The sequence below is a fragment of the Macrobrachium rosenbergii genome, chromosome 19 (assembly GCF_040412425.1).
Source record: "Macrobrachium rosenbergii isolate ZJJX-2024 chromosome 19, ASM4041242v1, whole genome shotgun sequence".
NCBI classification, from domain to species: Eukaryota; Metazoa; Arthropoda; class Malacostraca; order Decapoda; family Palaemonidae; genus Macrobrachium; species Macrobrachium rosenbergii.
The window spans coordinates 17,547,390-17,569,113 of NC_089759.1; the positions used below are offsets into that span (position 1 = coordinate 17,547,390).

Consider the following 21,724-nt stretch of genomic DNA (forward strand, 5'->3'; position numbering starts at 1 on the left):
TACATGATCTGTCTGGAGTACAAATAACAGAATGAAATGTAATGTAAAGAGGGTGATTTTTAAGACTGAGCAACTAATGTAATTCTTCATTCATTTTAAGAATATAGATTCGAGATACAGAGAGATGTCATAAACACCCGAAGGAGATCCAGAAAATATTTATTAAACTTTCGTTCTGCAATACAATATGAATGGACTTGTTACATTTTTGTACACTATAAACTTGTGTACAAAGACCACATTGTCTTGATAGAAAGCTTCCACATTGTTATAACAACAATGCTGGATGCCTAAGCTGACTTTGTTCGACTTACAAATAAACTGAACTTACAAATGAGCTCTCGGAACGGACCTTGTTTGTAAGTACAGGACAAATGTGTATGTATGTATGTATGTATGTATATAAACATATATATATATATATATATATATATATATATATATATATATATATATATATATATATATATATATATACATACATATATATATATATGTGTAGATTATGAACATTTCTATTAAGCAACATATACTGAGTGACTGTAAGATGAATGTTAGATAAATGCAACTGTTCCTAATGCTATAGCAAACTGTGCATAATTCATATGTAAACAAATATATTTGTAGTCATAGTTGCACTGTTTATGCATTATAAACTATCTGGCATGACAACAACCAGGATCACTAATACAGTTATGTAATCACATATATAATTATGAAACATTGTATTTGCACTTATTACACATATTTGTAGTAAGAGAGAACTTCCTTCTGTTACAACTCTTAGATTTGTAATACTTTCTCTTGATAATAAAACCACCATATTGAAGCTTAAAAAAAAAAGAAACTCATTGTGAATGGAGGTTAGTGTACCTCATAAGTCTTACTCATCAAGTTCAAAAAGGGTATCAAGGACATCATCGTCATTGTCATAATCACATTTTACTTCAGCTTTCCCCTAAGTGGGGTGAGACATGAGATGAGTTCTTGCCAAGAGTATGAATAACTTGCATCAAGTTTCATGAATGGCTGAAGTAAAGACTAAAGACTTAACAAGTAATATTTTCCTTACCACAAAAGTTGACTAACCAAAGTCATATATTCATATCTTGGAAGTTCTTTTTTAAACATTGTTAATAACTACAGTTATTACTTTCATTCTCAGAGTAAGAAAACCTATTATCATAACAGCTCTGAAGAGGAGACATTTGCTACCTAGTAGAGTAACCAAAATAATTCCATTTAGAGATTCCTGAATGAAACTAATGATGAATTCACGTGAAAACTTTTAGTTATCCGGTGAAATTATCATGTTCGGATATATGCATGGCTTTAGTAATTCCACCGTAAAAACATCACAGAAAGAAAATGTTCTAACATCACAAGCTACTGAGCAGAAAATTTCCCGACTTGAGAACCTGTCAAGTAAACAAATTCTAGACGTCAAAATGTATTTAGTAGAAAAATGAATAAATTGGAAGCTTCAGGTACTTTATAATGCACTCTAAACACCCCTTATTAATTTTAGAAATGAGTAGAAAAATGATAGACTTTGGAAACTGCTGGGTTAAAATGAATTTGAATTTAGAATTTGCTACGCAGAAAATACTTGACTTTGGAAACCATTATGCAAACTACTGGATACCAAAATTATTCTGCTTTAGTAGCCAATGGATTGAAAATATCTGATTTCAGAAGCTAGTAGGAAAAAAAAAAGAGCTAGAACTGAAAAGCATGCAATTTGAAAAATTCCTCAAATTAAAAGTTACTGAATAGAAAAACAGCTAACTTCAGACGCTACTGGGTAATAAAAATGCTGAACTTAAAGGGTACTCATTCCAAAAATGCCCATGGGAAGACAAAAGTCAGACTTCTTGTGCTACTGAAAAACAATACCTCAAATTAGTGCTCTTGATTAGAAAAATGCCCGGCATCAGAAACTACTCATTACGAATGTAATAAAAAAAAGAAAATGAGGATCAAACTACATACTTTAGAAGCAACCTACTTGGAAAATGGCGGATTCTGAAAAGTAAAAACTTACTCCATAAATTGCTAAGTAGAAACGCTACCAATTTTCGATCTATTGAGTATGAAATTGCATGAATTTAGAACTTTTTTTTTTAATCTCTGAGGCATTTGAGCAGTTTTATTACCTACTAAAAATAATCTAATTTAGAAGATACTTAACTGAGATGTACCAGTTTTATTTTAGAAACTACTAAAAAGATAAGGACCGGCTTTACGAGCAAATGAGTAAGGAAGTCCCTGAATTTAAAAAGTACAAAGTAAAATAAAATTTGGCATTAGAAGACACTGACCAAACAAATAACTCATTGTAGAGACTATCAAGTAAAAATGACTTTTTTAGAGGCTACTGTCAAAAACACACTTGGTTAAATGTTACAGAATGGAAAAGGCTTCATTGTAGACGACTAACCTTAGAAGCTTGTAAGTACAAAATGCTTAATTTTTTTGTACTAGCTAGTAGAAAATTGTCAGATTTTAATGTCATATAATAGAAAATGCCAGTAATTCGTTGTATCTAAACCTAAAAGGTCCAGGTTTAAATCCTGGCCGGAGCAGATGTACTCATCGGTTATAATTCCCTTGGGTTTAAGTTATTAAAGCTTAGTGAATTCGATGTTAAACAATATTTCTGCACAAAAAGAGGCAAGTGTATGTGAGTAACAACAATTCATAATCAGCCAGGTGTTACAAACTACCAATCAGCTAGCAAGACGGATATGGGCTGATAGCGATTCTAAGTGCAGAACCTGGATTCGACAGGAATATGCAGAGCAGAGTCGATATCTACTCATATCTCTCTTGATAGCTGAGTGGTCAAAGTTGACGTTATCTCTGTAATTACACCGAGGGTCCAGGTTCAGATTCTGGACGGGGTACGTGCACTTATCGATTTTAATTCCCCTTGGGTATAAGTTTTTTCCCAAGGTATAGCAAATTCAGTACTAAACGATATTTGTGACTTGCTCTCATTTTGTACCTACTTCACAAATAGATATAATGAACAGGATCCTGCTGTCCTTAATGTCTACGTATAATTTCGAGACTTTCAGGAGATATTCAGGGAGCCATCGGTCTGTCAAAAGCTGCTGACAGCGACGGGATCTTCTCAGCCATGTCGTGCATCAGAGTCGTGGGACTGGGGAGGTCGGCCTGGGCTTTCTCGTTTCTGAAATATAGGTCTCGGTAAGATGATAAAATGCAGGTATGCACAGGTTTCCAAATAAGAATGCATGCATATCTTATATATACATACACGAAAAAGTATATATACTGCATATGAAAAGACCACAAATACGATTAAGAGCGTATATTCCAAAGGCAGTTTCGAAACATTACGTCTAATGTTTAGTGAAGAGGAGACCTGATGTCTCGAACGTGTCTTTGAAATATACGGTCTGCCTCAAGTACGTTGTTTTTCATATTCATTACAGTTAGTTCCTAATGTATATTACGCTTCGCCACTTTAATATAAATAACCTTTTTATACTCAAGCTTTAAATTACAATTATTGAATATCAAATTCACTTTACCTTAGGGATGACTTACACCTATGGGAAACTATAACAAGATAATTTGTCCCAGCCAGGATTAGAACCTGTGCTGCTCATTTTGACACTGTGATAGACAGCTGACTTACCCATTCTGTATCAAGAAAGATATAAGTTAATTTTAAGTTTGCAGTACGTATTCCTGTCAAATTCGGATTCTGTACTCAGAATCAACATCATCTCATCTCCACCATCATAGGAGATGGGATGATTTCAGTTCTCAGCACAGAACCTGAATTCGACAGAAAAATATGTGCAGCAGTGTTGGTACCGCAAGCCACAGGTCTGCATCCTTGCCAGGGTAGATGCACTTAACTATAATTTCCCTTGGGTGTTAGTTAATCCTTAAGTACAGTGAAATCGATATTAACTGGCATATGTGTTTTAATGTTGTATACACAGTATGTTGTAAACGTCAACCATTATGTATCATTCTTGTGAAAATGGCTTTGATATAAAGTCGAAACTGTTCAGAATTTACACACAGTGCTTTATTTTCTCTGTGGTAAAGTTTATATATATATACTGCATAAATATGTGCATACATACATACATACACATACACACATATATATGTATATACGGTATATACATATGCATATACAGTAATATATATTACATATATAATGTCAAATATGGATTTGTGGGAAATCTGTTATTTGTTTCTTTTCTGAAATATAGGTTTCTGCAAGGCATCCAAAGAGGTATACTTTGATGTACACATAGAGAGAGAGAGAGAGAGAGAGAGAGAGAGAGAGAGAGAGAGAGAGAGAGAGAGAGAGAGAGAGAGAGAGAGAGGGGTAACTACTTGATTCAAGTGGACAATAGGTATAGTTTCTCACGACAAAACGACAGTCATCATCCATGTCGTCGACAAAACATAATGTAAATGATTCTGCTAGTACTGTAACCTTTGTTATCTAGTTCGTCCTCGCGTCAGAAACAATATGCCTAATAAAATGGAAGGTTTCCCCTTCATTTACCTGGAAGAAACAAGAGACGCCGACCGTGACAGGAATGGCAAAGTCGAGATGTCTGACTTCGTTGACGAACGCATGGAAGAAGTTGCCTGAGCAGCAGGTGACGGTATAACACAGCACAGCCATGGTAGTCGACGCCCAACCTCCTGTAATTAATACTGAATTAATTGAGATTTTAGTACAAGCTTCCTGATATTATATGTAATTCTTCAATGCTAAAGTATAATTGCATATTTTCTACAAAATAATTAATTTCAGCATGGTGAAATACATCAGCAAAGTGAGATTGGTAAATTCGTCAATGTTGATGCTCGCAGGTGCTAAAGCGTTGGATGGTGATGGTAAAGAACAGCAGCAGAGATTGGTGAAAGATACTGAAAGAGCTGAAAATGAGAGTAAACACAAGTAAAGCTGAGAGGGTAACTAGCAGGAAGGAAAATGGAGAAATATATGTTAATGGACAGTGGACAATGGAAGTTGTTGAATTGTACTGGTACTTGATAGTAAATATAATAATAATTGAAGGCGAAAGATGAGGTGACATTAATAAGTCTTCACAGAGTATGTGGAGTACAAAGGCTGAAAGGCCGACTAATGTAATAATACAATGATTTGACAAAAAATGGCTTGGAATGTTTTGGACTATCTGGGAACGTGAAAAATACGACGTAGCTGATTAAAACGATAGATATAGAAGACGTGGTTAAAAGAATATAATATATAGCATTTAAAAGGTATGGATAAAAGGATCTAGTGATGAATAAGAATGATTAAAAGGACATATTTTGAAGACCTGGAGTGAGAGAATAAACCCAGAAAATGTGCTTGGAAGGAAAAGCCTGAATATCCAGGAAGTGTAAGATTGCACAGAGAGGATGGAGATGAGTGGCGCAGTGTTTAGGAGGAGGGGAAGGCAGATTTATTTCTGACCGACCATTTAAACAATAAACAGAAACGTGTCTTTTGCTTTGCTTTTCTCTAGAGCCACCATTTCTATTGAAAAAACGCCAACCAAGTGAACCTTATGTAATTAAGGTTTGCTAAAAACAAGCAAAGGTGGGATTCAAACCCCATATTATGCAAAATTTCTGCTTCTTTTATATATAAATATATATATATATATATAATATATATATATATATATATATATATATATATATATATATATATATATATATATACATATACATATATATATACATGCATGCATAAGTATATATCATTTATAAAATGTATAATTCTTATGAACAAAGCAAAACATAAAATAGTTAATTTTTAACTAATAAATATGAAGCACTGATCTGCTCAAATACATAATGCTTTTGCTCTACAAAAACATACCTTTTCTTGTAATTTATATTATATTTATAACATTCTGGCCTTTGTACAAGACGACATACTCTGTTTAATTTCATCATAACTCAGAATCACTTAGATATGTAAATATAGCAAAATCATGCGCGTTTGCATAAACACTATATTTCGCAGTTCATGCCATAATGACATTTGATATCTATAATACTGTACTGGTAGTAAAAATCATAATGTGGCATATTAACCTAAGAATCTGATTAAAGATTACTGAATTACTCCATAAAAGATTGACTGAATTACTTCATAAATATGTACCAAAAATATTAGACATCAAAGATTAACAGTTATACAAAAATCTTTTTTGAATCCATTTTATTACGAAGGGGAGGAAATTGACATTTTATATTATATCAATATTCTTTATTGCCACTCAAAAGAATTAATCTATTTGAGTTGAATTTCTTCCTGTCACGAAACTCTAGTAAATTCTACAAGAAGTGTTATTTCACAATTCGTCACAGTTCAATTTTGCAATATTGTACACACATTCTCAGACGCTAGAATCATATTATCATATCTATTTTTCATGTTGAAAGATATCTCTCTTTATTTTGTAAATTGAAAGAAACCATTGCTCGTTCTTTTGAGCTTCAAAAGAAAATACGGCAAGCAGAAACGTGCATCTCTTACAACAAATATATGTAATGCAGGGAAGTTGGAATTCAACATTTTGTAACCAATGTTCCATTGTGAAAACGGACTACTTTTCATATACATATATATATATATGTGTGTGTGTGTGTGTGTGTGTGTGTGTGTGTATACAGTATGTATATATATATATATATATATATATATATATATATATATATATATATATATATATATATATATATATATATATAATGTATAAATTTCTGACTCACACCAGGATCGAACCCAGGTCTTTCAATTGAAAGGCACAGTATCTGTCAACTAAGCCAAAGTCATAAGAGAACCTGGAACCTAAGTACCATTGTACCTAAGGCTTTACCTGGGCAGGCTAACTGCCTTGCATACCAGAGTGTTTTCCCCAACTTCCCGACTCAGCAGTGACCCAACTGACAGCATTTCATTCGAATTATCCCTTCCGAGTGAATATGATAGAAATAATCAACACAGTCATGTGTGGGACTGAAATAAATCCTGACTCACATCAGGATCGAACCCAGGTCTTTCAATTGAAGGGCAAGGCTGCTGCCAGCTAAGTCACACAAGTCATACAAGACATTGGAACCTAAGTACCATTGTACCTAAGGCTTAGGTACAGTAGTACTTAGGTTCCAACTTCTTTTATGACTTGTGTGCCTTAGTTGGCAGTGGCCTTGTCTATCAACTGAAAGACCTGGGTTCTGATCCTGATGTGAGTCAAAAATTTGTTTCTGTACCACACGTGACTGTGTGTTGATCATTTCTATATATATATATATATATATATATATATATATATATATATATATATATATATATATATATATATATATATATATATATATATATATATATATATATATAGCCAGTTCACTATACCTAGGGAGTAACTTACACCCAAAGTGAATTATAATCGATAAGTACTTCATCGCCTGTGGTATTCGAACCGTTGTCTGATTTAGAAACCGATATACAGTGACTTTTGACCACTGAACCATCAAGAGAGGTAAAAAGATTTCACAGTGTATGCAGTATATACATATATGTATATATATACTGTATATTATTTGTTCATGGAGTGTGCAAGACTGAAGAAATAGCAGCAAAAGTTTTACAATTCACTGACTAACCTGGCGGTAGCGAGGGTGCGAAACAGCGTATATGAACGGGTTATAAACTGTTGACATCTTGGCAAAAAGCGCAGGTAACATTGTAGCCAGCGGAGTCAGGAGACTGTGCCACGAAAACAGGCCAAGGAGAGACACAACTGTATAAGGGAAGAAGGAAAGACAATACAATAAGAGAGCACTGTCAGAAAATTATAATGTTACGTCTCTTTCATATTATTATGATGTAACATGTATCCTACAGTTATTTTGTTATACTCAATACTAAAAATCAAGTTATCTTGAATCTCGGGTCCTTTTTATTGTTGCTTCTTTTAGCTTGCTTCATGAACTGACCCAGAATCGATTTTGTATTAAACACATGAAGCAATTGGTTTAAAAAGCATTAAAACTTAGGCTTAGCCTTCCAAAATGTGTATACGTAATATAATTATCGATAGCTGTATTAAGTACTAAAGACAAGTAGTACATTTTTAAGTTATTATTATTATTATTATTATTATCGAGACCTCATCCTCCATGTCAGTTTACCTGCGTAGGGCGTCCAAGCGAGAGCCCAAAAGAAGACAGACGTGAAGACAACCCTGGCGAGTTGAGTTTCTCTCTTCTGTAGATTTGCGTACTTGATGCCCTGAAAGATAACATGAAATATCTTCTTTATAAATCTGTTTTCACAGCTTGAGGTTTGGGCACTTCAGTTATTCAAATTTATGTCATTTGAACATTTGCACAGGTAATGTGGATGCAAAAAATGAATTTTTCCAAAAATTAATTATTTGAGATTTTTACCTTCAGCCACGGGATTAATAAAACTCAAGCTAGGATGAATAAAATGGGATATTTGAGTGATAAATTTATACGATATTTTGAAGATATATTTATGTAATATCTTATACAGTAGCACCCATAAAACATGGCAGATTCGAAAACTATGAAAGCTAGAAAACTTTAAGAAAGATAATATACAAAAATGGGCACGAGCAACGTAATTACCTCTCCTTGGGCCCTTTCATGATTGACGATATCTTCGTCGTGTTTATTAACAGACAGGACGATCAACACATAACACCACCCGATGACACCAAGAGGAAGAGCGTAAGCCGCCAGGAACAGAGCAAAGACGTAAAGGCGACTCCAGATGTCGCCGCTTAAGTAATCGAAGGAGCAACTGAAAATGCTCACGGTCAGACGTTTCCACAATTTCATAGAAAACGAGAAATAAGAATGAAAACATCAAAAACTCTACGGGGGTAACCCACCACATTTAACTTACTCCACCATGGTTGCAATGCCAGTTAACGATACCTTGATTGATTTGTTTAATTGAATTATGGTTACTAAAACTGGCGTCGCTTGATTCCATGGTTATACTGTAAAAGTGATTGAAAGACAATGAAAAAGCAATAATGCAACCAAGGAAAGATTCCTATTAAGAAGAATAAATTTATCACTATTTAACGAAAAAAATGAGAACAGTTCTGTTATTTCCATTCAATAACTCACAGGATTAAGGGTTCTTTACTGTTATTTGTTATCAGTGAAAGTACAGATGTATTAAAGAACATACTCGAAGGTTATCTAGTTTCAGAATGAGAGAACTAAACATCTAGGAGAGGGAATTTTAACGGAACTGATAATGAAAATCACTTACTGAATTTGGAATGAGTTTACAGTATTATGAAAATCCCCTCGTAAGTACGTCAGAGAATATATATATATATATATATATATATATATATATATATATATATATATATATATATATATATATATATATATATATATATATATATATATATATATATATATATATATATATATATATATATATATATATATATATATTACTACGAAAGAGGAGAGGTAAAATGTCACCTTATCATGAATCCTTCAAGGACGTATCGATTCCATCCCATAAAAGGGAAGCTGCACCAGGTGGCACTGTAGACCCAAGCCCCGAAGATCCACAGAAGAGCTCGACTTTTGCTCAAACGCCTTCCTGGATTCAGTTATTATCGTCGTGAAATAATGAAAAACATTATAAAGAATAATGATTATTTTGCTCTTGGTTAGAGTATGGTTTTATGTGAGAGGAATAATGAATATTGCATCAAGAATTAGGCTATCTGAATAAAAGGTGGTAAGAAACAGAATTAGCACAGAATATTGCCTGACATGCAAAAGGAATTAAGTGTACTAACTACAAGTTACAAACATGTGTTGAATGAGATAAGCAAATAAACAGTCTACAGTAGCCTCACGTTTCATTTCATTTGTTACACAGAACTCTCAATCGCTTTATGCCCCTGCAGAAGTTATGATAAAAATACGACTGATGCTAAAATTTCATGATTAAAGAAGAATCTACTACATAATCTCCAGCCACAACATTTAACAGGTAAAAAATGTGCCGAAGTTTCTACCCCGCAATCGAGTTTTCTGTACAGCGTATAATCAAGGCCACCGAAAACAGATCTATCTTTCGGTGGTCTCGGTATAATGCTGTATGAGCCGCGGCTCATGAAACTTAAACACGGGCAGGTGGTGGCCTGGTCTATATCGTTGCCAAACGCACGATTATGGCTAAGTCTAACCTTACATAAAATAAAAACTACTGAGGCTAGAGGGCTGCAATTTGCTATGTTTGATGATTGAAGGGTGGATGATCAACATACCAATTTGCAGCCCTCTAGCCTCAATAGTTTTTTTAAAATCTGACGGAGGGCAGAAAAAAGTGCGGACGGACAGACAAAGCCGGCACAATAGTTTTCTTTTCAGAAAACTAAAACCAAAGCGCAAAAAATAAAGAGATGACCTGTAAGTTTTGAGATCACAGTTTGCCGATTCTTTTATTTTGCACTCACCAGCAAATGGGGTTACGATGGCCCTGTAACGATCGTAGGCGATGAGTGCCATATTAATGATGGACACAGTGCCGAAAAGTGCACCGCAGAAGCCATAAATCTGTAATGGAAAAGGAAAACATAGCCTGTTTTCATAGCTTGCTTTCCAGAGCTTTTGGGTGGGTTTGGAACTTCATACAATGAAAATATTATTATAATAAATATTCTTTGCATTCATGCTGCAAATGGTTCGGTGATTTACAGGATGACTGTTCTGTCAATCCGTTGTCGAAAGTTATCCTGCTTCGCTTTCTTCTGGGAGAACTGACCTTTACATAAATCTTCCCTTGATCCAGTAAAACTAAATACACAATTACTCATACGTTTCCAGTCTCGTCTTTCTCAGATAAGCCGACATACTGATGCTTCCTTTCTAATGTCCATGGGATTGTTTCCAACTAAATTATGTACCTTCTCCTAACGGAGGCTGTCACAGACAGGGAGATAAATACATGTAACCTGACAGAAAGTGTACATAATCGTCATTGCCATACGAAAGTGTCATCGTGTATTTTTCATGGAATCAGATAAAGACATTCACATTACATTGATAACGAGTAGTGATTCGTGTAAGACAAAGGGTATATGTAATTAAAGAAGAATTAACAGTCTTGACTTCAACTGAGGGAATGACTTACATGCTGCAGATAGTGGCAAGTATATAATCCTTGGAAAAAAAGAAGGGTTAGATACAGGCTCCAAACATGAAAAATCTTGTATTATTATGAGTTATTTGTTGTTGCTGCCGTTTTACGGAGTAAAGAGGATTTGTTGGGAAATATGAGGTTGTACGAGAGGAGCATGATTATAAGGTCACTCAGAAGTGACAGAATTAGAATAGAGTGCAAAAGTTAAGAAATTTTGTAAAAGTTTTCATATGCAGGACCTTTTAGTTTCACAATAACTGTACTTCCATTAACAGTTACTTGGTTCATGAAAGCTCATTAAAAAGAAATGTAATTCTACATGAGCTTTTTGTTTAGAGAAATACTCATTCATTGGAACTCTGTTTTCAAAGATTTTTAATTAATAAATTTTCTTGGGAATTTTGATATATGGGCCCTCTTTTTGTATTGTATAAGAACAATCATTCACAAATTAACGTTATTTTTAGAACTGTGATTATATCTATAATTAAATGTAACTTCTATGCAAAAAATAATTTGCAGGAACTTTCACTTGCACGAGCTTTCACTCATTTGGAATTCCCCTCGTAGGAAGTTCCACAAGCATGGTTCTCAAAAAAACTTTTTGACATTCCCCTCATAGGAAGTTCCACAAGCATGGTTCTCAAAAATCTTTTTGAAATTCCCCTCATAGGAAGTTCCACAAGAAAGGTTCTCAAAAAAACTTCTATCCAAAAACGCATTAATTCGAAAGGACTCATCTTCGCTTACCTCGCAAGCCAGGGGGCCGAGAGTCCAGGTCTGGTTGAAGCAATTGGCGATGAGGACCGGAAACTGAGACAGCATCATGAGGAGGTCAGTCAAAGCGAGGTTGATCATGAGGAAATTGGTGCCGGATCGGAGTGTGCGAGTCATGGCGAAGATCCACATGACCAGTCCGTTCCCTGCGAAGGCCACGATTCCTGAAGAAGAGAATAACTGCTTTTAAACTAAACGACTCTTGGTGAAAATGGTGTTTTATCCTGGTAAAAGCAGTCTAAGAGAAAGAATTCAGAATCAGAAGAACACTTACACTGAAATGCAAACTGACTGGTTAGTTTCTTGGGAAAATCACCTGTGGATAAAAGTTATACCAGCAATAGTGATACCGAGAACTACATTCAAGGGACATACTTTCTCTCTACGGACATTTCCTCTTATGAGAAAAGGTCAGGGTGTTTACAATCGATACAAAACTTTATAATTATGTAAATCTAAAAATCAGTGAAAAACTAAAGCTCTGAACCCTTAAATCTAAATAAGGTATGACGAAAATATCTTGAGGTTCTCAGCAATAAGCGAAAGACGAGTAAACACAAAACCTCCCATCCTAATGTTAAGAAAATCAAACTCCACCATCCTTACCTATAATAAAGTACAGGGTGCCAAGCACAGGGTGCCAGAAGGGGTTGGGTGGGGGGAACTGATGCCAGTGTTCGTGCACTTTGTGGTGTACATCAGGATGGACGAAACTCAAGATGGTGACGTTCGTCATGTCCGGAACGCTGCCAAAATGACCGTAGGTCCACGCTTGCCATCGTCTTGGTGATGTAGTTCAACACACAATGAAAGACGAGATAGGGGGGCTGTGAGTTCAGTTATCGTTAGTTTTATCTGTTGTTTGTTTGCTGATTACATGGTAAAATCAGCCAATGTAAAAGAAGAGAGAGAGAGAGAGAGAGAGAGAGAGAGAGAGAGAGAGAGAGAGAGAAGAGAGAGAGAGAGAGAGAGAGAGATACTTGTCTTTTGCATATAAGTGAGTTATTGCAGGCAAATTGATACTTAGATTCAATGAGGGAAGGGCATAACGAAAAATAAAACCACCACAGAGAAATGCTCATATAAATCTACAATTTAAGCATGAATGAAAATAAATGTAATAGTATGCACTAATAAATACGAAGAATAAACAACTGAAAATCTACGCTATTAAGCTTTAAACTGTCAATGAATACTAGAGCGAAAGACAGAAAAGCAATAAAGTTCAATCCATAATTAGAAATGAGTTCATGAACAGCAATTAAACGAGCAGCTGACTCCATACTCCGATGCTAAAAAATTAACCATTTGGTCTTAAATTGAACTGAGCCCCTGGAACTTGATCAATACTTTCTTTTGCCTGGTCCACTTATACTCATTTGAATTTTCGAAAAAATGCATATTTATTTTATTATCTTGTATCGAATTAGAAAACTCAACACAAAACAAAAATGCACTTACGAGTAAAACGAAATAAACAAAAATATCAACCACTGACTGTTGAATCTCGAATGAATGTTATGAGCAACAATTTTCTTTTTGCCTTGTTGTACTTTCGTGTTGATATGCTGTAAAATACATTAAATCAGCGGCCGTTGCCAGCTCAGGATAGACTGCAAAAAAAGTAAGTCTCTGAACAAAACGAAGCAAGACACGCCTCTTGGCGAAATGCTGCATACATACCAACATACTTACATACATAGAAGGTGATTCGGAAAAAAAATATCACAACTGTCATTCATATCTACTGAAAAAAAAAGATGAGCGCTCCCTATATCAGTCACTTCGTATTCATTCAGAAATAGTTCATCAATCTCGATTACTATAAATTATCCAACGACAATCCGTACGCACTTTCGAGTACTTATTTTGCATTATACATATACATATACATATACATATACATATACATATATATATATATATATATATATATATATATATATATATATATATATATATATATATATATATATATACGTGTGCGTATGTGCGTATGTGCTTGTGTGTCTGTGTGTGTCTATGTGTCTGAGGTATGATCAGGAAAAATAGAAAGCTTACCTTTCAGTCGCCTCCATGGAGTCCATAGTCTCTCGAGACATGGGATATCCAACAAGAATTGATTCCAGAACTTGTTCACCCAAACAAGAAACGTATATGCCTTGTCTTGCAGACGGGAGTTAATCTGCTATTTCGAAATTTTATTTTTGAAAAACGCTGATTTGGAATTGCTTGATATCTTCGTCTATATAGTTGAGGGGGGGGGGAGAAATATTTTCTGAAAGATTTAAAACTATTGTACATAACTGTTAATGATAATATATTTTAGGAGTCTCAGATCTTCCTATTAACTTGGTGGGAAAAACATGTCACAAATACGAACATTCCCGTTCCAAGCGATCACTGAGGTCAAACAGTTCTCTGCTGAATACGAAAAAGTAATATCACTGAAGTTTTAAACGACCTCGAAAAAATATTGTTCTCTCCGCATACCACTTCTTAATGTGATTAAAACGGAATCGAAGAGATTGAGATACAATTAGAAAAGTGGCAAAAATAATTGAAAATGAACACTTGAAAGCTCCACAAAGCACACAAATCTCCAGAAATGAAACCCGTTGTTTCGACAGGAAACTTGACAGGTTCGAGCTAAGCAGAAGAATCAAATATATTTAATCTTTGCACATACACAATTATGAAAATATATTTTTATACAAATAGAGAACACTTGTCAGGAGTTATATGATATATGGAGAATACAAAAAAAAGTAATAACAATATTGAAATTTCTTTCAAAGTTAAGAGAAAGAAAACTAATGTTTAAAAAATTGGAGGTACAAACGGTGGTACTATTAAACGCAATCGTTTAGATATCATGATAAGGTCGTACCAGGTGGAGCTAAAATTACCAGACATTTCAATAAAACACTGTTGAAGCTGACCAAACATGATTAAAAATCAAATCAAACAAATCAATGAAGATAAAAAAATATTTTGGAAACAGCATCACATGAAATTAAAATTATAGCGTTATTGGGATTAACCAGACAAAAATATGACTGCGAATACAAAGCAATGAGAGACGTGATTGCTGTGTCTAACAATGAACACTGATCGGGTCACGTGACATCCTTCTCTTTATATCGGGTCCCGTAAGGGCTCCCAGCTGTGAGGGCAATGAGGTGTTCTATCCTGCTTCAAGCAGGATAATAAGCGGATAATCACGAGAGAGAGAGAGAGAGAGAGAGAGAGAGAGAGAGAGACTTGGATGGCGTTCCCGGAACAAACAACTGAAAAGAGAAAAACAGCAATATGACAATTCTTTAAAAAATATCAGGTGACTAACATTTTGTATTGCTACTTGCATTAACCTTCTCGATGTCTTCATGATTCCATTTTTATCATATACGTATTTACTACACTGTTTCGTAATTTAGCTGGTATATTACCTCCTGTTATCGACCTCCAATTATCTAAAAAAAAAAAAAAAAAAACTGTCTTTCGTTCTTAAATCCCTTACTCATCTGCTTCTGGTCTGGTATATCTGTTTCCTTTGCTGGCAAGGTTACTCAATTCAAAAACGAGTTACTATATTTTCACATACTATCCTCTGGCAAAGTCGTCATTCATCTAATTTTTGTAAATATCCTAAACATTCGGATTCACTAGGAGGAAGAGGTACAGCCTTCTGATGTACTATGGCTTCTCCTTTGTGTCTCTTAAGTGATACATCATTACTAAAAAGAGACATGAAAAGTGAAATTCCTATGGCCATCGAAAGCTTCCATCATTATGGGAATAACAATGACATTACCCTTTGGTTGTAGAGTACCTCCTAATCTCCTGACCTCGTTTTGGCACCCAACATGAGCGAAGGAAAGAAAACCCAGACACGTGGACTACCGAGGGTGCATCTTACTAAGCTAATCGAAGGCCAGGCAATGGACGCATTGTCGCCGATTCATTCTCCCTCAAGTTCCCGGACCCTTTCGCATTTGCTGTCAGCACCAGACGCACGAATTTTCCTCGGTAGGGTGAGTTCAGTCACATGGCAGGGCGTGATGGTCGTGAAGACGACGAACTGCCCACCTCCAAATAGATTTTCAGAAGGGGAGGAGGGTAATTGCAGATGGTCTATTTCGGTCGATGCGGTTTTACCGCGATCTTTCACGAGGGTTGGGTGATTAAGGGACGACATGGATATGAAGCTTTTTCTTAATAGAATGTAGACTTGGTTTCTTAGTTTGAAATGTTGTTATTTTGGTTGGACAGGACAGCTCAAGATTGTATGTATATATGATTATCACTATAGCTCTTTGTTGGGTGAGTCGGTAGAGCTGCGGGCTGTCACTCGATGGGCCGGAGTTCAATTCCCCGGCCGGCTGATGAAGAGTTAGAGGAATTTATTTCTGGGGATGGAAATTCATTTCTCGCTATAATGTGGTTCGGATTCCACAACAAGCTGTAGGTCCCGTTGCTAAGTAACCAATTGGTTCTTAGCCACGTAAAATAAGTCTAATCCTTCGGGCCAGCCCTAGGAGAGCTGTTAATCGGCTCAGTGGTCTGGTAAAACCAAGGTATACTTAACTTTTCACTCAACGTCTATGACTAATAAAATCATGGGAAGTGAGATTGAAGGACAGTTTCTGGTATCGTATGAATCATGAATGATTGTGTTTAGAAAAAGAGAGAGGGTGTTATTGCTAGGTGATTTGAACACATAAGTAGGTGGTAGAGAAGAAAAATGACATTATAAGTTTGGAGGGCATAGAGTGAATAAATGTTATGAAAGGGGCATTTTCACAGTTTGAAAGGATGAATTCCCATACAAACATCAGATAAAGAGAAACTGTCGAGAAAAATTTTTTTTATGCATTAGTACAAAGACGAAAGAAAAGTAAATCGATGAACTTGGGAGAAATGAAAATGAAAGTTAAAGAAACAGGATGAATATATATGGAAAATAAGCTGAAATGAAATGATTTTATGGCAAGAACACAAAACAGAATAATGGAGTTATTGTGTTACCAGGGAATGCTTGCAAGAAAAGATGAATAGAGAAAGGGAGAAAAAAATGGTACCTAATGGGATAATGCAATGAGAGTTTAATGAGGCAAGAAAAAGAGAGAGACAATTTTTGTATAGAGGTTAACAGAAAAGATGCATAAGGTATTCATGGAAGAGTGAGAGAAAGGGGTGGACATTAATGACGATTCAGTAAAATTGGAGAAAACTGTAAGGAATGAATGAAATGCACAGAGAAAGGTTAATGAACAAAGCAATCCTAAAAGAAAGGTGCAAATGAAGAGGTACTATTTGAAGAGTTGCTGAATGCAGAAGATAGAAGACAGACAAATCTGAATGAAGCAAGAATGGAAGAAGTTCACGTGAATTTGAACAATTCAATGGAAGTAACTGTTAAGGATGTAAGAAAGGTGATTATGATAGGTCACAAACTAAACAAATGCCAGGGGTTGACTGAGTAACTGACCAGGGTGTGAGAGACATTTGAATGAGAGTCACTATACAGGTTAAGGTGAGCAAAACGCCAAACATGTAAAAAAAGACATATACTGCATCTTAACCCTTTCAATGTGTGTGGATGTAACGCAGCAGGAAAGAAATGGATGACTGTTGATTTGTTGAAGATGAGGAAGCTATGTGTCTTAAAACTGAGTGAGACAAAGCTGAAAGGGCAATGTTTTCAGGATTGGGAAGGGATGGTAAAAGTGCTTTTGGTTGTTGAAAGGTGTCCAGCTGGGAAAGAGAAAAAAAGTTGTGACACTGAATGCGTATGGGCCAGCACTGGGAAAGAATAGTTTTAAGATAATTTGAATCTGTGCCTTGCAAGATTGGAGAAGATGAAAAGGTCGTTGTGCTAGGTTGTGCAGGCCAAAAGTGAAGTTTATGTGCAGGAATACAAGACAGGTAAGTTGGTCGAGAAGGCAAGAGGGAAAAAGATAACATGTAATAAAAAAGTGGGAATTTGTGGAACGGGTTCAGAGAGAGTAAGACGCTGTTACACAAAGAAGTGCATGCAAATAAGGTTTACTATAAAATGATTTTCAGTATAAAACCTGCAAGTGAAAAGGTGCTTTCTGAAGAGAATACAGTCCTGTGTTGAGTGAATAAGTATTCTGAAGATTTGTTGCGTTAGGAGGATGGAAGGGTGGCAAAGTTGAATGATGGAAGTGAAAGGGGCCACTACATAAGTTACTGTTGAGGATGTAAGGAAGGATTTTAAGAGGATACAAATTTAAGGACACCAGGAGTTGAAAGGATTACAAGCGAGATGTGGTATTATGATGGATAAAGTGTGAATGAGTGGCTGACCAGAAAGTGTAAGGTATGTATGGCTGTAGGAAAGGTTCTGAAGGAATGGGCGAAAGGAATAACTGATCCTTTCTTTAGGAATGGGTAAAAGGAATAAATGATCATTTGTATACATAGTATGCAAATGATTAGCAATTGCAGGAGTATAACATTACTTAGCATACCAGAGAAGGTGAATGGTTATATTTTTACTGATATGGTAAGGCATATAACAAGAGGCATTGATTGGGCAAGAATGATATGATCTGGAAAAGGAAGAATGTGTGGATCAGGTGTTTATCATGAAACAGTTATATGAGTTGCTGGAAGAAATAAAAGACTTTTATGATGGTATATCTTAGTTCGTAGAAGAGAGTGTCTGGTTTGATGTAAAAATAGACAGACAAGGGTATATGATTTCCATGTTGCTAAATATCTTTATGGACGCAGTGATATGAGAAGTCAGAGAAAAATTATAGATGCGGTAGCAAAGTTGTGAGATAAGGGACTAGTCGCTCATGGAGTTTAGAATGGCTGATTTTTGCAGATGATACAGGACTGATTAGGGATTGTGAAGAGAAGCAGCTGAGGCTAGTAAAAGTTTTTGAAAGTGTTTACAAAAGAAGAAAATTGAGGGTAAACGTGAGCAGGAGTAAGGTTTTGAGGGTAAATGAGAACCAGAAAAACTGAGGAATAAATACAAATACAGACGGTTGAAGAACAGGAGCACTAGAATCGCAAAGGAATGCAAATGATGGTGGGATGAGAGTATAGGTTGCACAGATAGCAGGTGAAGAAAGAAACGTATAAGGATGTAATCAAAATTTTTAAGGTAACGTGAAGTGTGCATATATAGAAATGTATGTATATATATATATATATATATATATATATATATATATATATATATATATATATATATATATATATATATATATGATGGCCGTGTGGTTTAATGCGCGTCACTGTAGTCCTGAGTTCTTGTCTTCCGTGGTTCGAGCCCACGAGATGACGAACTTATTATCAACTAAAAAATTCCCCTTCGGGTAACATACATGAAAATATATTATTTCCGAGGTAGAGCGAATTATATATTAAAGGACGTTTGTATCTTAATGCTTTTATATATATATATATATATATATATATATATATATATATATATATATATATATATATATATATATATATATATATATATATACATATACACATATATAAAAATGTGGCATAATCAGAAGTATTCACAGATGCAAGTAAATCGAAAGAATTCTTTAAAGTAAATATAAAAAAGCACTTTACAATAAACCATAAGTATGTTTGATTTTCAAGTAGAAACGCAGCCTAATAATACGAATAAGTCGATTACGCAAATATTTTTCCTTCGATAAATGTGCTTCAAATTTTTTGGTGTCTTTATGAGAGAGAGAGAGAGAGAGAGAGAGAGAATTCCATGCATCAGAGAGACGACGCAGTATATCACGCGCATTGAAAACATTTATTTCAAGGCTCACTTTGACCAGTTAAAAGTAAATATTGGATTAAGAGCACTGCTTAAAATTACCCCCATGGTTCCCAGTCGCCAATATCAAAATGGTCACCTCTTATTCACTATTCAAATCTGACTCTCTTTACAAGGCTGTATGACCTGAAGTACGTGAATAATGACTATTTTCCTTCACAGGCGCTGAGAAGTTCCGGCCGATCGGCAGCTGCGCTTTAAAGAGATGAAAAAATTCTTCTTTTAGACTGGTCTCAGGAATTCAGCATTCACTGGGACGGGCATTATTCAAAGGAGGGGACGTCATAGAGGTTTTGCCTCTGGTATAAAACAGTACTGTCCTCATTTATCTCTGAAACGGATCGACAACAAGACGTCCTACTTAAGTGACTGCCATTTTCATTTCTAGAAAACTGAAGGTGAGAAAGGAAATTAATTGGCAACATTGCTTGTAACGAGGAAGGAAGGTAAAACTTCTGTTGAGGAATCTGAAATAATCCTGTTAAACTACAACTCGTTCAGGAATTTTTCGTTGCTGTCAATGGCTTTCTATATAAAGTGTTCTTGCCTGTGGTATTGTCAATTTACAGAAGGAATGGTAAACAGGAAAACAGCCGAGAAACTTAGTCATTTGTTTACAATTATATATATATATATATATATATATATATATATATATATATATATATATATATATATATATATGTGTGTGTGTGTATATGTATATGTATATACACATATACATATATACTATATATATGTATACATACATAATGTATATATGTGTTTTATATGTATACATACACACACACACACATATATATATATATATATATATATATATATATATATATATATATATAATTGTAAACAAATGACTAAATGTATATATATACACATATACAGATATATACATACATATATATATACATATATATATATATATATATATATATATATATATATATATATATATATATATAATGTATACTGTTTATATATAGCTGCGTCTGTAAGTAAACATAACAAGATCATGATATCATCGACAGAGAGGCAACGTGGAGGGAATTATAAGACCGATAAAATGTTTTCAAGATAAAAGTGTTTGAATTTTGAATAATGTGAGTGACCGCCTTGGGGGAAACCATTTTCAATATCATCCTTATGTTTCAGCGGTTATTCAATATAGGGAGTGATGTGAGATGTCAGAAAATAAAACAAGTAATAAATGCGCCGAAGTTACTTCGGCGCAATCGAGTTTTCTGTACGCCGTTTAATCAAGGCCACCGAAAATAGATCTATCTTTCGGTTGTCTCGTTATAATGTCGTATGAACCGCGGTCCATGAAACTTTAACCAAGGCTAGGTTGTGGCTTATCGTATATCGTTGCCAGAAGCACGATTATGTCTAACTTTAATCTTAAATAAAATTTTTACAAAATACTGAGGCTAGAGGGCTGCAATTTGGTGTGTTTGATGATTGTGGGGTGGATGATCAACATACCAATTTGCAGCCCTTTAACCTCAGTAGTTTTTAAGATCTGAGGGCGGACAGTGAAAAGTGCGGACGGACAGACAAAGCCGGCGCATTCAGTTACAAAAAACTAAAAATAGTTGTATGTACAAAACTATAGTAAGACATCGGGTTGTGACAGGTATGCGAAACGGCTGGTATTTGCAGCTGAGACTTTACCGCTGAGTGTGAGTTGTTGTGTATGTATACATTTTAACAACACCAGACATGACTTTTTCCAATTTCACACAGAGGTGCAATGAAATGTCGCTTGGCGTGATGCTGAAGTGTGTATTGCGGATCGCCTTTGTCTACTTGCCAGCTGTCTGCGGGGAGCTTTCTGAAATACCCTCCAGAGACTTAACAGGATGTAAGTTTGCACG

The 21,724-nt window shown here is 35.1% G+C and overlaps 1 protein-coding gene across 1 annotated transcript; it reads right to left on the bottom strand.

Moving 5' to 3' along the window:
* Positions 1-506: 506 nt before the first annotated feature.
* LOC136848433 (rhodopsin-like) lies at positions 507-14,286 on the bottom strand. The gene is made up of 10 exons (XM_067120721.1): positions 14,078-14,286; positions 12,623-12,798; positions 11,990-12,180; positions 10,554-10,653; positions 9,565-9,688; positions 8,683-8,857; positions 8,221-8,320; positions 7,693-7,829; positions 4,562-4,704; positions 507-3,196 (listed from the first exon to the last, which is right to left on the bottom strand). The coding sequence occupies exons 1-10, from the start codon at positions 14,116-14,118 to the stop codon at positions 3,088-3,090; spliced, it is 1,296 nt and encodes a 431-aa protein (XP_066976822.1). The 5' UTR covers positions 14,119-14,286; the 3' UTR covers positions 507-3,087.
* Between the last annotated feature and the right edge of the window lie 7,438 nt (positions 14,287-21,724).